The sequence below is a fragment of the Chiloscyllium plagiosum genome, chromosome 7 (assembly GCF_004010195.1).
Source record: "Chiloscyllium plagiosum isolate BGI_BamShark_2017 chromosome 7, ASM401019v2, whole genome shotgun sequence".
Taxonomy (NCBI): Eukaryota; Metazoa; Chordata; class Chondrichthyes; order Orectolobiformes; family Hemiscylliidae; genus Chiloscyllium; species Chiloscyllium plagiosum.
Genome location: NC_057716.1, coordinates 116,655,084 through 116,670,885, shown reverse-complemented (window position 1 = coordinate 116,670,885; position 15,802 = coordinate 116,655,084). Strand labels below are relative to the sequence as shown.

Sequence of the window (15,802 nt, the reverse complement as noted above, 5' to 3'; positions counted from 1 at the left end):
GGCAGCTCCAGACAGAAAGACTTGGGATGAAATCTCCAGGAACACATCCAACCGGATTTTGTTTGGCCCATGTCCAAATAATAAATAGATTTCACTTGAATTTCAACTCATTTCGAACTCTGCTGCCCATATCCTAACTAACGCCCAATCCAGAGGCGATTTATGTTAAGATCCTGAGAGACACTCCTGTTTTAGGAGAGACTGGAATTAGGGGACACAGTTGAAAGACTGTTTTAACTCTTAGTCAATTAACTTCAAAAAGTTGTTGTGAAGTGTTGCATTTAGTTTCAGAGTGTGTCTGTGAAACACTGTGTGGGGCAATTTATGCTTTTGTACAAAAGATGCGGTGTGGTTAGGGAAAAATATGAGAAATGACTTATCATATGGACCTGGGGTGGCATGGTTCAGCAGTTAGCACTGCTGCCTCACAGCACCAGGGACCCAGGTTTGATTCCACCCTCGGGTGACTGTCTGTGTGTGGAGTTTACACATTCTCCCTGTATCTACATGGGCTTCCTCTGGGTGCTCCGGTTTTCTCCCACAATCCAAAGATGTGCAGGTCAGGTGGATTGGGTATGGGGAATGATGGTTACAGGAATGGGGTGGGATTGGCTGAGATACTCTTCAGAGGGTCAGTGCGGACTTGATGGGCCGAATGGCCTGCTCCCACGCTATCGGGATTCTATAACTCCATCCTTCACTGCCTGTGAACTAATTGTGTTAATTGGCAGTTTGATAGGGCAATTTAAGAGTCAACCAGATTGCTGTGGGTCTGGAGTCACATGTAGGCCCAGACCAGGTAAGGATGGCAGTTCCCTTCCCTAAAGGACATTAGTGAACCAGATTGACAGTGGTAACATGGTTACCATTACGCTAGCTTCTTATTCCAGAGAATGTGTACAGACACCCCAAAAACACTCCCTGTCTGCCTATGTGTGAAGTGTGAGGACCGTGCTGCCCATGTTTCTGAGCTGTACTTCCAGCAGAATGCCACATCTTAAAACAAAACTGCTCCCTCAGAAGAGAGAGAGGAAACGTTCAGAGAGGTCACACAGTCGCTTCAGCTCCTACCTTCCTTGCATTCCAGAGCCACACGGGATTCCAGGTTGTCCATCTGAAGCTGGAGTCTCTTCAGAGTGCGGTCTGCATCTCGCGATTTCCTCTTGTAGGCGATGAGGACAATGACGATAATGAGCAGCAAGAGGGCACCCCCTCCACCAATGCCCAAGGCGGCTGGCATGGTGAGGAGCCTGTCCGAGTAGATGTGCAGCATGCCCGGTGAGAATTCCAGACCACCCACCTTAATCTGCAAGGCAAGAGGGAAAAGAAGAGAGAGAGAGAGAGAGAGACTTACACCTCGCACCATCAAATGGATTCTAAGGTTACAAGGAAAATGCGGGGAAATGGACCTCAGGAATGTCGGTTCAGCCATGCTCCTGCTGAACAGCAAAGCAGGCTCGAAGGGCTGAATGGCCTACTCCTGGTTTGTGACACCAATAGCATGGGTTCAATTCCCATATCAGCTGAGGTGCCCATAAAGGAATCTCTTCCATCACCTCTCCCTCACCCAGGCATGGTGACCTTCAGGTTAAATCACCACCAGTCATCTCTCTCTCCAATGATGAAGCAACCCTAAGATCTGATAAGACAAGGATGACTTTAATTCACTTTCACAACACTCTGGCATTTCTCCCCCTTCCAACTTTCTATCCTCTCCCAATTTTGAAACACCTTCCATGAAGTATTAGCTTCACCAAGACTTCACTCACTTCAATCCATCTCTTTTTCCCTCTTGTTTGGTTGGGGTAAACACAGAGGACAGCTGACACAGAGGAGGCTGGAGAGACTCTGTGGGTCTGGCACCATTTGTGAGAAAAGAAACAGAGTTAACATTGTGAGTCCTGCAAGAATCTTCTTCAGAACTCTGAAGAAGAGTCATACCAGACTCAAACATTAATTCCGTTTCTCTCTGCCGATCTCCTGCTCAGTTTGTCCAGAATTTAGGAAAGTTTTAGGAAAGATGTGGAAGCTTTGGAGAGGGTGCAGAGAAGATTTACCAGGATGTTGCCTGGAATGGAGTGGAAGTCGTACGAGGATAGGTTGAGAGTTCTCGGCCTTTTCTCGTTGGAACGGCGAAGGATGAGGGGTGACTTGATGGAGGTTTATAAGATGATCAGAGGAATAGATAGAGTATACAGTCAGAAACTTTTTCCCCGGGTACAACAGAGTGTTACAAGGGGACATAAATTTAAGGTGAAGGGTGGAAGGTATAGGGGAGATGTCAGGGGTGGGTTCTTTACCCAGAGAGTGGTGGGGGCATGGAATGCGCTGCCCGTGGGAGTGGTAGAGTCGGAATCATTGGCGACCTTTAAGCGGCATTTGGATAGGTACATGGATGGGTACTTAATCTAGGTTAGAAGTTCGGCACAACATCGTGGGCCGAAGGGCCTGTTCTGTGCTGTATTGTTCTATGTTCTATGTTCTAAGGGAAAATAGCACTGCTGCAATGGAACATGAACACAACTGGAAGTCAAGAAATTTGAATATAAAAGTTTTTCTAAATAAAAAGTGACCAAGTAGCTCTGCGAAATTAAGACACCCTCAGAAATGACTGGGAGATAACAGGTATGTTCGTCATAATTTTCAAAATTCCCAAATTTAAGAATTGCCATTTTTGTTTGAAACGCTACTAATGTCATTATTAAGAAGAGAAGGTGAGAGAAACCAGGGAACTTATACATTCAGCTGTCACTTTACCATTAACGATGAGAATGTTACTAGAATCTGTCATCAAACATAAAGTGACCAACTACTTGGGCAAGGAGCAGTTGACACAAGAAAAGTAAACGTGATGTGAACTGTGCCACATGTGTGACTTTTATTTAATCACGAGGTGTATGCATCATTATCAAGGCCACCATTTATAGCTCATTCCTAATCAAACTGGAGAAAGTGATGGCGATCTGGCTTCTTGAGTCATTGCAGTCCTTGTAGTGTGGGTACTGTGTTGTTAGGGCAGGAGTTTGAAGATTTTAACCCAGTCATGCCAAAGGAACTGCAATTAAGTTATAAATCAGGATGGTGGTCAGTGCCATGAAATGGAACTTTTGAATGGGGTGGTTGTGGATTAGATGCCCTTGTCCTTTTTGATCATAGCGGTCGCAGGTTTGGACGGTGCTGTCCAAGAAGCCTGAGAGGATTGCTCCAGTGCCTGTTCTAAATGGTGGCAACTGTTGCCATTGTATGTCAGTGGTGGACACAATGAATGTCCAAGGTGGTCATGGTGGTAAAAGGAGAAGTGGGGCCGATTAGGGATCCGCAATGGGCTTCGCATGGAGGAAGGGATATTCTGGAGCTGCTGAATTTACCAAGGAATAGCATGTTGTGCAAGTCGTGGTGAAGCCTAATTCACTTGTGAAGGCCTAAAAGCTTCAGTCTGTCAGTATTTGAAATTGATAAGGCAACAAGACTGGATGACATTAGCTGTGAAATTCCTGTCTTCCACAGTCTCACTGCAAGTGGATTCGATAACTACAAACATTATGCCCTTGCTCAGAAGCAATTGCAGGCCAGTCAACTAACGTCGGCTGTGGCTAAACGGTTAGAAACAATAATTCAGGACAAAAGTAATGGTTACTTAGTCATTCGGGACAGAAACGTACCCTTCGGTCCAATTCATCCATGTCAACCAGCATCCGAAACTGAACTAATCCCATTTGTCTCCTATTTGTGTAGCTGTCCAAATGTCTTTTACATGTTGTAATTATACCCACTTTTACCACTTCCTCTGGCTGCTTATTCCATACATGCACCACCCTCTGTGTGAAAAACGTTACTCCTCAGGTTCCTTTTAAATCTTTCCCCTCTTACCCTAACGTGTGCTCTGTAGTTTTGGACTTCCTTACCCTTGGAAAAAGATCTTGGCTATTCACCTTATCCATGCCCCTCATGATTTTATAAACCTCTGTCAGGTCACCCCTCAGCCTCCTATGCTTCAAACGTCCCACCCTATCTAGCTTTTTCATATAAATCAAGCCCTCCAGTTCTAGCCTTGTAAAGTTTTCTGTACTCTTTCTCTTTTAAAATACATCCATCTATATCAGGGCAACCTTACCATGGCCTCACCAATGTCTTTCACCAACATGATGTTCCAACTCTTGTTCCAACTCTTGTTCTCAGTGCCAATGAAGGCAAGCATGCCAAATGGTTTCTTCACTATCCTGTCTACTTGCAATGCCAATGAATGCATGTTAATTAAGTATAAACAGCATGGGTTTGTTGGGAGGAAAATGGTGTTTGACTGGTTTACTGAAGATTTTTTGAACAAAGCTGCAGAGGATAATGCTGCTGATCACTTCCAAAAGATGTTTGATGCAGTGCCACACAACAGACATGTTGTTAAAGTTAGACCTCCCATGGAACATAAAAGACAGCATCAATGTGAATACAAAATTAGTTGAAGCTTAGGAAACAGAATAATCATTAATGAATATATTTTAAACTGGAGGAAGGTTTGTACTGGTGTTCTGCAGGTTAGTGTTTGGTACTTTTGGTTTTCCCGATTTATGTTAATGATTTAGATCTGGATGTACAAGGCAAGCAACACTAGGAAACGTAGTAAATTGAGAGCAGGATAGTGTAGAACTTCAAAAGGACATAAATTTGTTGATGGGAGTGGACTAACAAATCAAATTTAATGCAGAGAAGCATGATTTGGTTGCGTTTGGTGTGAAGAATGAAGATAGTCAATATAAGGGTCAATTTTTAAAAGGGTTTCAGGTCCAGAGGGATCTTGAGAGGTTTGTGTATTGTGATTGTGCTGTGGCTTTAAGCAGGTATTTTGTCCTTTTTCTTTGAAGAGAGATTGAACGAGAGGTGGAGAGCTATCTATACGAAAGTAACCATCTTGTGAGGCCTTTATGTTTTTTGAAAGTTGGAAGAACAGAAGCAGCCTGACTGGGTGTGGCCAGCTGTCATCGACCAGGCTTTCCAGTTTAGTTTTAGGTTTTTTTTAGGTTTCGTTTTAAGCAGTTGCTATTGTAGGCTTGAAGAAGTAGAAGCTATCTTTTCCGTCTCCGTTACAGTCAGAATCTGGAATTGCACTCTGTTATTGGATTACAAATCTATTTTCCTGAATTTTCCTTTTTTGTCAAGGAGTATGTGTATGAATTTAACCATATTGGAACGGATAATTAGTAATAGTTACTGGATCTATTATTTAAACACTCTAGTTAAAATACAAACAAGAGAAAGAAGAATGTAGAATAACAACTCTACTGGAAAACGTAACCAAATAATAGATCCAGTAACTATTACTAGAGTGTTTAAATGAATTGTTTTTGCTTAATATTGAGTAGTTTGGGCAGTTGCATCACATCAGGAACTTGGCAGTGCACATTTGCCTTTAAAATACAAAAATGTTAGAGTCTAGCATACCTTCTGATATTACAGAGACATGGTTGAAGGTGGGACAGAACTGGCAGCACAATATTGCAAGATATGACTGTTTTATATCTGACAGAAAGGGAAACAAAAGTGTTGGGGGAGTTGCGTTGCTGACTAGGGATGACAGCACAGCTGTGTTGAAGGAGGACACGTCAGAAAGAACTTGTAATGAGGCATTATGGGTACAGCTCAGGAATAGGAAGGGTAAAGTCAGTTGACAGTTTTCTGTAGACCACCCGACAGCCCACGGGAGACAGAGAAACAGATATGCAGTCAGGTAATGGAGGTGGGGGATGGAAAGGGGGCTGAGAGATAAATAGGAGAGCAGGGGTTGGGGGCAAGATAGCTAGGAAGACGATGGGGAGATGCAGGTGGGGGAGTGATAGTGATAGGTCGGAGGGGAGGTTGAGTGCATAGGTGGGAAGGAAGACAGGTCAACAGGGCGATGCTGTGTTGGAGGGCTGAATTTGGGATGAGGTGGGAGATGGGGAGATTAGGAAACTAGTGAAGTAGATGTTGATGCCGTTTGGTTGAAGGATCCCAAGGTGGAAGATGAGGCGTTCTTCCTCCAGTTTCTGGTGGCTTGGATTTGGCGCTGGAGGGAGCCCAGGACTTGCATGTCCATGGCGGAGTGGGAGGGGGAGTTGAAATGGTCGGCCACAGGATGGTGGGGTTCTTTGGTGTGTGTGTGTGTCCCAGAGATGTTTCCTGAAATGTTCTGCAAGTTGGCATCCTGTCTCCCTAATGTAGGAGGAGACCCCAAAGCAACAGACACAATAGGTGAGGTGGGTGAATGTGCAGGAAATTCTCTGCTGGATGTGAAAAGATCCTATTGGGCCTTAGACTGAGATAAGGGGGTGGGGGAGGTGAGAGAGTAGGCTTTACACTTCTTTGGGGGCAAGGGAAGATGTTTTTTGGGAGGGAGGAGGGGAGGGATGTGGACCTAATGAGGGAGTCAGAGAGGCAATGGTCTCTGCAGAACGCAGATAGGGGTGGGGAGGAAAATACATATCTGGTGGTGTTGTCTAATTGTCGGTGGCCGAAATGGTGGAGCACAGTGCGCTGTATCTGGAGACTAGTTGGGTTAGAAAGTGAGGACCAGGGGTATTAATGGAAAAGTGTCTATATGACATAGGGTAAACATATAAGCTTTGTTTTCCATTCAGAAAAATGTAGAATTGAGCAAGCTTTATAAAATTCTTGACCTCATCCCTTGCCAGAGGCACAGTGACCCTCAGGGTAAACCATCACCAGTAATATATCTTCAATGAGAGAGCAGCCCTACAATCCTTTGGGACGACAGCAACTTTGCTTTTACAGGACAGGACAGGGATAGAAATTAAAATCTGAAAGGTATGTTAAACTGGGACAGAATGTTGGTTCATCCTCAGCTGGAATACTGTGTCTAAATCTCAGCACCACACTTTAGGATGAGTGTGAAGACATTCGAGACAATGCAGAAAATATTCATGAGAATGGTTCCAGAAATAAGGAGCTTCAGTTACGTTGACAGATCAGCGAAGTTAAGATTGTTCTTCTCAGAGAAAGCTGAGAGGAGATCTGATTGAGCTTTGCACAATCGCAAAGCGACTGGGCAGAGTAGATGGGGAGAAATTCTTTTCATTTGTGTTTGGATGACAGAGCACAAATTGAAAGTAATTAACAAAAGAAGCATTAGAGACTCTTTCACACAGGAAGTGATTAGGGTCTGGAATGCACTTTCTAAGTGTGGGAAGTCCCAACCTCTTACCTATTCTGTAGATGCAGTGGTTGGCTCAGTTCGGTTCTACTCAGTGATAATCCCCAGGATGATAATGGTCGGAGAATCAGGTTTTTCTGTGACTTGTCCTTGCATGGGATTTATTCCCAAAAGGAAAACTAGTTTCCTTGTGACTATCGACAATACTAATTGAAGCATGAAAATGTTTTGTACTGGAAGAAGATTCTGTTCTGACCTGCACTGACTGGAGCCCCTGCTCCTTTTCCATTTTCCTGATTTCCCCAGTTGAATGTGTTTCGTGGAGATTTCACCAAAGACTTCCTGACTGCAATCAATCAATCCAGCCAAATAATTTCTGTCCCTATCTCCTACATTTTTATTACGAGTAAATAGAAGCAACAAAAGAAAATGGCAACAAAAACACACCAATTTTAATATTCCAGTGATTTGTTTTCTCCTGGTTTTCCTGATGGCAGTGAACAGGAGACTATTCTTGAGTCTTCTGACACTAGTGTTCGGTCCTTTAAAGTTGGCAACACTAATAGGATCCTACTGTCCAGTATTCTCTCTGGACCTGTTTATGTTCTCTAAGTAGCTGTCTAGTGCTTCAGTGTATCCTGAGTGTGCTTTGTATCAAAGTGTTTATTTGAATCAGCCACTTCTTGTATTGATACTCATGGATGCTTATCGCTTTCTAGTTTCCTGCAGTGGTGAGAAGGGCAGAAGTGAGGGGCTGGAAGGTCTGTGATCTTCTGCAAGCTGTACTGAGATACTGCAATGATGTGGAGCAACACCCAACTGGAGGTCGCTACATTCGCACTCCTCTCTTTGACTGGCTGCTGGAGAATACATAAACCATTTACCCACAGAGTGCTGCAAGTCTGTCTGTTGAGGGTTGTCAGCTATGCACCACCCAAGTATTGCTACGCGTGCAACTTACTGAGCAGGGAACTGAGCCTGGAGGTTTGTGTTATTTATGACAAAGCATAATTAGGTCATTAACTCTCTCATAGTGTAAAGATAGGAAGGACTTTGTTGTGAGGGCAGGATTTTTGATCCAAATTAATACAAAAAACTGACTGGAAAGTTCCTCGAAGCTGCTCCTGCTGTGCCAGTGTCATTTTGTGCAAAGTATATTAAGAATCTACAAGCCCATTTTAACAGAATAAACACTGCTCTGATGATATTCCCACCTGTTTTGTGCTAGCTCAATACTCAGATCTGAAGAATTTGTAATCCCTCTCATAAGAATTAATTGAAGACTTATCAGTTCCTTGTGGAACAGTTCTGCCTTTCAAAGTTGTTCTTGCCATTTTTGGGAAAAAAACCCCTGTTGTTTTGGACCTTTTACGTAACCATTCCACTGATGCCAGTCTGCAATTTTACTGGTACCTAGTTCCAGAGACTTTTTCACCAGCTGATTAGAGGGTGAGGAACTGACTGCAATTGAACTTGCCAGCTCTTTTCTCCCTTGGTGCTACTTTTATGATCATAACTCACTCAGAGTTGAATCTGAGGCTTCATTGGAACCCAATGGTCCTGCTCACCATGAGACAAAGTTTCTCTAGCCCTTCACTAGGGGCTAATGGTCTATTTCACTTTGACCAGGCTTCACTGGACCTTCTGTTCACAAGCAGATGACACTATGATACCTCCTCAAAACTCTAGAAATTCCATTTCAAGACTCTACCGAGCTTTATTAAAGTACATGTCAATTTGTACTCTACTAAATTTTAATACTCAAGTTTGACTGCAGCACTCAGAGAATGTGCTGTGGAACTGGAAAATTGCCCGTAACTTTGTACCCTGACCACAGAATATGCCACCAGCTTCATAAAAGCAGGGAGAACAGTATATCCTTAAAAGATGGACTGGTGAGGAGTACTTCATCGTGCAAGTGCTTTCTGTCTGCACTTAGTTTAGTGGTAGAACCTGTTGTTGTTTATAAACAAAATTCTGACCAGGAAGAAATTTATTTTTGAGTTTGTCAGGACAGCTTATGGCATGTGGAGGTAAATCGCATTTTACCAGTATCTACCCAAGTGTGGTCAAACCTGCTCATTTATTCAAGTGCTGCAGTCTCTGATCCAAACCAGAGTTACTGAACCATCCTTGCGTTACCAGTCAGCTATGTGCAACAATCCTGCAAAATCAAGGGAGATTTCTCCAGAGAGTGTGCGCATTTCAAATTCACAACACTCCCTATTTCCTAAAGTGGACTGTTATAGATTTTAAATTTGATATTCTGTTTCCTCAGTTCTGGTTCACTTGTACAGTCATTCATTTAAGTAGTGTGCAGCTGACCACTTGCGCATTTCCCACTTAAAACATTTTATTGCAAGACATTCAAATAATCCAGAATTTGTAAGTGATACGCTAAATACGGGAGAATTTCTAGGGCCTGTCTGGCAATGTCAGAAAGTCAGATGATTTCCTTTACGGGCCTGTGCTGTGACTGACCTGAAATTCACACCACCCCTGCTTGTGATGTGAACCTCCCCAGGGGTGATGCCTTTGTATCTATTATTTGTGATTTCACAAAGAAGACAGTAAAAAACACAGAGGCAATGGATCCTGACTCTGGAGTTTTACTTATTAGGTCTGTCAACGGAAAAGATATATCGTTGCAAGAAACCATATTTATCACTTTTGTGTCAGTTATTATGTAGGTACCACATTCCCATAAACGGATCCCTTGGAGTAACGAGATGATTCTGTACAAAACACAGAGCATGATTTGAGTGTTGAATTGAAAATCCTACTCATCGTGGTTGCTGTGTAGACTTTAGAATTGTTTTTCATCCTAAGACCCCTTGGTGAGATTGAGGGAACGTTCAGCACTACACAGGGCTGCTCAACTTGTGATGTGTAAGTTGGTTCCAAAAGCATTACCTTTTCATGGAAGCTTAATATGCATTCCTCCACTTTAGTCAGTCCAACATGCACAAACCAACATGCTTGATCACATTGTCAGGTTTACCCACTGATACCTCAAATTCTCCTTGCACATTTGTTACGTTTCCAACAAGTTTAATATCTGGATTTGTTACAATATTGCCACAACAGTAGTATCTATGGCTGTTTTGAAGTTGCCATGTGCTAACGTAGTGAATGCCATTGTGAATTGCACCAGTTCTCAAACTTCCTTGAACTCACGATGGGCTGTGTGGATGGAGCCTTTTGAGTTGCCAAGTGTTTGTTGATCTTTGTCACACTAACAGAAACAAATTGTTTGCAGATTGCATTTTATCTAAGTATAGAATTGAAATTCATATGATATTGCCCAAAATTCAGTGACCTCATAATGCACTTTGGAATTCCACAGTTCCTGTCTTTGACTTTCCAATCTGGTCGTCATAAAAGAACATGGATTAGAGAATTAGGAATGTGTTTTCCCCACTACTTTGAACTCAACATAGCACCTTTTTAAAGCAAAGTGATAACAGCAGGGCCATAGAACTCGGTGAAAAATGTATTCCTGGTAACTTTGTCACTTTATCTTTGTGTGTTGCTTTGACTCTGCTCCAGTTGTATTTAGTGATGCCATTAAAATCTAACTTGATTCTGATAGTACTTATTTTGTTACTGTGCAGTGTTAATTCCATCGTAGCTCACATGCTGGGTAAATATGAAGTGTGTGATGTCTGCTGTTTGTAATCCCTAACTGTCGATATGAATTATGCCAAATATAGAGCAATGATGTTCATTTAACTTATAGTGATTTGATGTGTCAGCTATTAATCCAAGTGTACAATCTGTTCTCAGATTATATGCTGCAAGTTGCACTATGTTAATGTTATTTCTCCAGCAATGACTTAAATAAACTGTAAGTCATCCACTGTATCGGAGTGTTTTGTTTAGTAAAGAGGGGTAAGTTCTTGGGCACCCTGTGCTGGAGAGTGTCTTCTACGCAATTCACAGGCGGAAGTGATGATCTTCAAATGTATAGTGTGAAATCTTACTACTACCATGACAACCACTTTTAGTCAATTGCAGAAAGTTTGTATCGGAATTGCCAACTGTAATGCTGGAGTTCAACCAGCCCAAACCCCAGAGTCTATCATCTTGACATCTGCTTTTAGTTGAAATAACCTGCACTTTTTCAACACTCTTGTACCCCACCCCCAGCCACCACCTCCTCCATTACTTCCCTGTTCCCTTAATAGCCTGCAGGTAGGCTGAATGGAGGAGAAAAGAATTGTCTGCTCCCAGTGCCTGCACCAAGCCTGATAGATGCATTAATAAACAGGCCAGTTGGTCATTGTTCTGGCGTAGCATGGACTTGCACATTCCTTGCATTGAGACATTGACTCTGCTATTGAGTTTCTTTTAAGTTGGAATTTTCATGGAATGAGTGCCTCATCCTGAAAAAGGGCAGACATAAGGTGGATTTGGGTACCCGTCATGTTGTTCATAATGTGTATAAGACAGAAAGATTAATGTCCCTTCCGCATAATACAATTTTCTGAAGTTGTTTGGGAAATCTGCTGATTAAGCAATGCACACTCTGCATATTTCAGGTAGGGACAGTTGAGATGAGGTGAGGAAGTCCTTTATTTGTAAGGTATAGAAGATACAAAAGCAAAATACAGTAGATCCTGGAAAGAATTTTATACAGTTGCATCTTGGAATTTTGATATTGAACAGAACTGATTTGAAAGATGGCCTGGTGCTGTGAGGGCTCCCGTCAATACCTTGGAAGGTCAGCTTTGTTTCCTTGACATGGAAGAATGTCAAGCTTTCTGAAGCAGTGAAGCTGTAGCTACAATGGGAATTATCATGAGGTGTAGTTAGGTAGAAGACATCTTGTTTAAACTAATTAGGTTCACGTGTGGAAGTGTAACATATTCATTATTGTGTATCATTACAATCATATAATTCATACCGTTTGCACTGATCAAAGCTCTCTGCCCATCAAATCTAACTTGTTTTAATCTATACTGCGATATCACTCGAAACCAAGCCTCGCCCTGTGTAGGGCCAGCTTTAAGTGGAGCAAATTCTTGTGCAAAAGACGTGGATAGCCAGACCTGCTCTCTGGAAATTGTCACTATTGTGTACAGAGTTTTGGTAAGTGAGAGTAAACTCATCGAAAAGAATATTGTTCAGGCCACTTTCAGAGTAACGTAAACCACTGATGTTGAAAGGTTAGTGGTGATGGGCACAATCTGCTGTAAGTTCGTATGTTTATGCAGAAATTGCTTGCTTCATTTTTGTACACTTATTCATCTGGAATTAATTTGTATAAATCTTTTCTCACCAGGATAAAATATTGGAACATTTGACCCTGAGAGAGGAAGTACTTTTTGCCAAATTCCTATATTTACCAACAGAATAACCTTTTTAAAATAATAAATTTTAATTTAAAATATGCTAATAGGTTATCTTGTGTCGGTGTGGACTTGTTGGGCCAAAGGACCTGTTTCCATACTGTAGGAAATCTAATCTAATATTAATTTGTCACGGACCAGGCCAGAACCCCTCAAAACATTTCAAAAAGGATGCCCAGACGCTAACTTTTCTTGTTGTTTTAAGCAGATGTAGAGTGGATATTCTGGGAGCGATGCAGCTGGTCAAAACCCCTCTCTTTTAAACAAAAAAGAATTTATTTGGAGTACTGAATGAAACACAAACAAAAGAAAACAGAATACAGAACAAGTTAATTTATCCGAAAACCTAACAGACGATCCCAAATTAATAATGCTGTTCCAAATTCTTGCAACAATCCCCAATAACACCCCTTGGCAAAAAAGGTAAAATCAAACACTGGGTCTTACAGGAGAGAGAGAGGGAGATTGCAGCGACAGTCAACATGTGGCTGTTTATTTTTGATTCCCAGCTAACCAAACCAGTCCGGAGAAAATCTGAGCTGGGAGAACTGGCCACTAACCTTTAATTGTGCAAGCTTTCTTTTAAAATTTGAAAACCTTTTCACTTGGATAAACCCAGATATCTCGGCAACTCTGCCTTGTACTACACATTTCTTTTAAAAAAAGCCAAGGACAGCACAACCTTGTTCAAGGAGCAGTATCACCCCATAGTCTAACACAAGCCCACTGACCAAGATGTGTGTTGGGATTCCTATAGTTCCACATATGGTTTTATCAGCTACCTTTTAAATAAGGGTCCAGGGGTTCATTCTACATGCCTGCAGCTGAAATCTATCACACAGTTGTCCTGCAACTTATTGGCTACCTCAATCAGAATCCTGCTCACGACATCTCGCAAACTCATGAATAATCTTCAAGCTGTCAAGAGTGTGGTGCTGGAAAAGCACAGCATCCGAGGAGCAGGAGAATCAATGTTTCGGGCATAAGCCCTTCATTAGAAATGAAACTTGTAGGCCAGGGGGCTGAGAGATAAATGGGAGAGGGGAAAATAGCTGGGAATGATCCTAAGGCTGTCACTTTTGGTCCTGAAAAGTACCCAGTCCACCTCCAGGGTACAAAAGGTAAAATGTTTAAAGAATTTGAGCAATAGATGAAGGAAATTATGTAGTAGCAACACACAGTGATTTCCACTAACTGGATACTAGTGTCAAGCTAAAAAGGATGAGTAATCTGTTATGAATATCACCATTAGCATGAAGGTACATAGGCTGTATATCTCAACAATTCCTGCTCAATGACCATATCCAGCTCACTGCCCTTCTCACTTACAGCCTGTCTTTCTCACTACCTCACCACCTCCTCGTGGCTTCCACTCGCCAACCCCTCTGGCTGTCTACAATTTTTTTATTGATGACCTTCCGACTTGTTGCCTCTCTTACTCACTGATCCCTGCCCCCCTCCCCCCCCCCACCGCCAGCCTATCTCTATTGACTGTCAGACCTCCAGTTCTGTGCCCCTCCCTTTTAGTGATCCTCTGTTGCTGCCAGTCATGGTTACTGACATTTCTCACCTCACATCCTGTTCCTGACCCTCCCTCACACTGCTAACCTTCTCTCTGACTGAACTTCCACCTTCTGACCTTTCCTTTTTCTTATACAGTACAGATTTAGGCCTTTCAGCCCACAGTGTCTATTCCGTCCAGCCAATACTAAACTGCTCTAATCCCATTTACCCGCACTTGGTCCATACTGTACCCTAGCAATTTAAATGTTCATCTAGATGCTTCTTAAACATTGCAAGAGTACCTGATTCCAACACCACCTCAGACACAGAATTCCATATTTCATCCCTCTGGGTGCACAGATCTTTCTACAGATCTTCTCTAAATCACTCAATCTTCACCTTAAACTTGGCTATGTCTGTTGTGAAGAAAAGATTCTCACATCTACCCTGGCTACACCTCTCAAGTTTGTATACCTCAATCAGCCTCCTCTGCTCCAGTCTCTCCTCATAACTGAGACTTCACCCCAGGCAACATCCTGGTGAATCTCCTGTGAACTCTCTCTGGTGTGCAGTCATGTTATTCTGATAGTGTGGTGACCAGAACTGCACACTGTATTCCATCTGTGGCCGAACCAATGATTTATAAAGTTGTAAAAAGACCTCCTTGCTCCCAAATTCTGCACCTTAACTAATGAAGGCAAGAAAACCATATGCTGCCACTATCACCATGTCTAGTTATGCTAACACCTTCAGGGATTTATGGATTTGTACACCAAGGTCCCTTTATTCTTCACTGCTCCTTATGGACCTACCATTCATCGGGTATATCTTCCCTTTATTAGACATCCCAAAATGAATCACCTTGTACTTATCAGGATTAAATTCCATCTGTCATTGCTCTGCCTAATGTACCAGCTGATCAATATCAGGCTACAGCCTGAGACATAATTGCCATCAACAACCCCTGCCACTAATTATACCTGGATGTAGGTTTGCTCACTGAGCTGGAAGGTTTGTTTTCAGACATTTCGTCACCATACTAGGTAACATCTTCAGTGTGCCTCCGAATGAAGCATTGGTGGTATAGCCCGCTTTCTATTTATATGTTTGAGTTTCCTTCGGTTGGTGATGTCATTTCCTATGATGACACCATTTCCTATGATGATGTCATTTCCTGTTCTTTTTCTCGGTGGGTGGTAAATGGGATGCACATCAATGTGTTTGTTGATAGAGTTCCGGTTGGAATGCTATGCTTCTAGGAATTCTCGTGCGTGTCGCTGTTTGGCTGGTCCTAGGATGGATGTGTTGTCCCAGTCGAAGTGGTGTTCTTCCTCATCTGTATATGAGGATACTAGTGAGAGTGGGGCATATTTTTTTGTGGGGAAAGTGAGGTCTGCAGATGCTGGAGATCAGAGCTGAAAATGTGTTGCTGGAAAAGCGCAGCAGGTCAGGCAGCATCCAGGGGACAGGAGAATCGACGTTTCGGGCATAAGCACTTCTTCAGGAATGAGGAAAGTTTGTCCAGCAGGCTAAGATAAAAGGTAGGGAGGAGGGACTTGGGGGAGGGGCGGCGGAAATGTGATAGGTGGAAAGAGGTCAAGGTGAGGGTGATAGGTCAGACTGGGGTGGGGGCGGAGAGGTCGGGAAGAAGATCTCAGGTTAGGAAGGCGGTGCTGAATTCGATGGATTTGACTGAGACAAGGTGGGGGGAGGGGAAATGAGGAAACTGGTGAAACCCGCGTTCCTGCCTTGTGGTTGGAGGGTTCCTAGGCAGAAGATGAGGCGCTCTTCCTCCAACCATCAT

The 15,802-nt window shown here is 42.8% G+C and overlaps 1 protein-coding gene across 8 annotated transcripts in view; it reads left to right on the top strand.

The window, feature by feature from the left end:
* Nucleotides 1-11,008, top strand: part of akap11 (A kinase (PRKA) anchor protein 11) — a 104,597-nt gene extending 93,589 nt beyond the window's left edge. For all 8 annotated transcript variants that reach the window (XM_043694429.1, XM_043694438.1, XM_043694432.1 and 5 more), the window contains one exon: nt 7,864-11,008. In XM_043694429.1, coding sequence (XP_043550364.1) covers nt 7,864-8,019 — 156 coding nt within the window. In that variant the 3' untranslated portion in view covers nt 8,020-11,008. The remainder of the gene's footprint in view (nt 1-7,863) is intronic.
* The last annotated feature ends 4,794 nt before the right edge of the window (nt 11,009-15,802 follow it).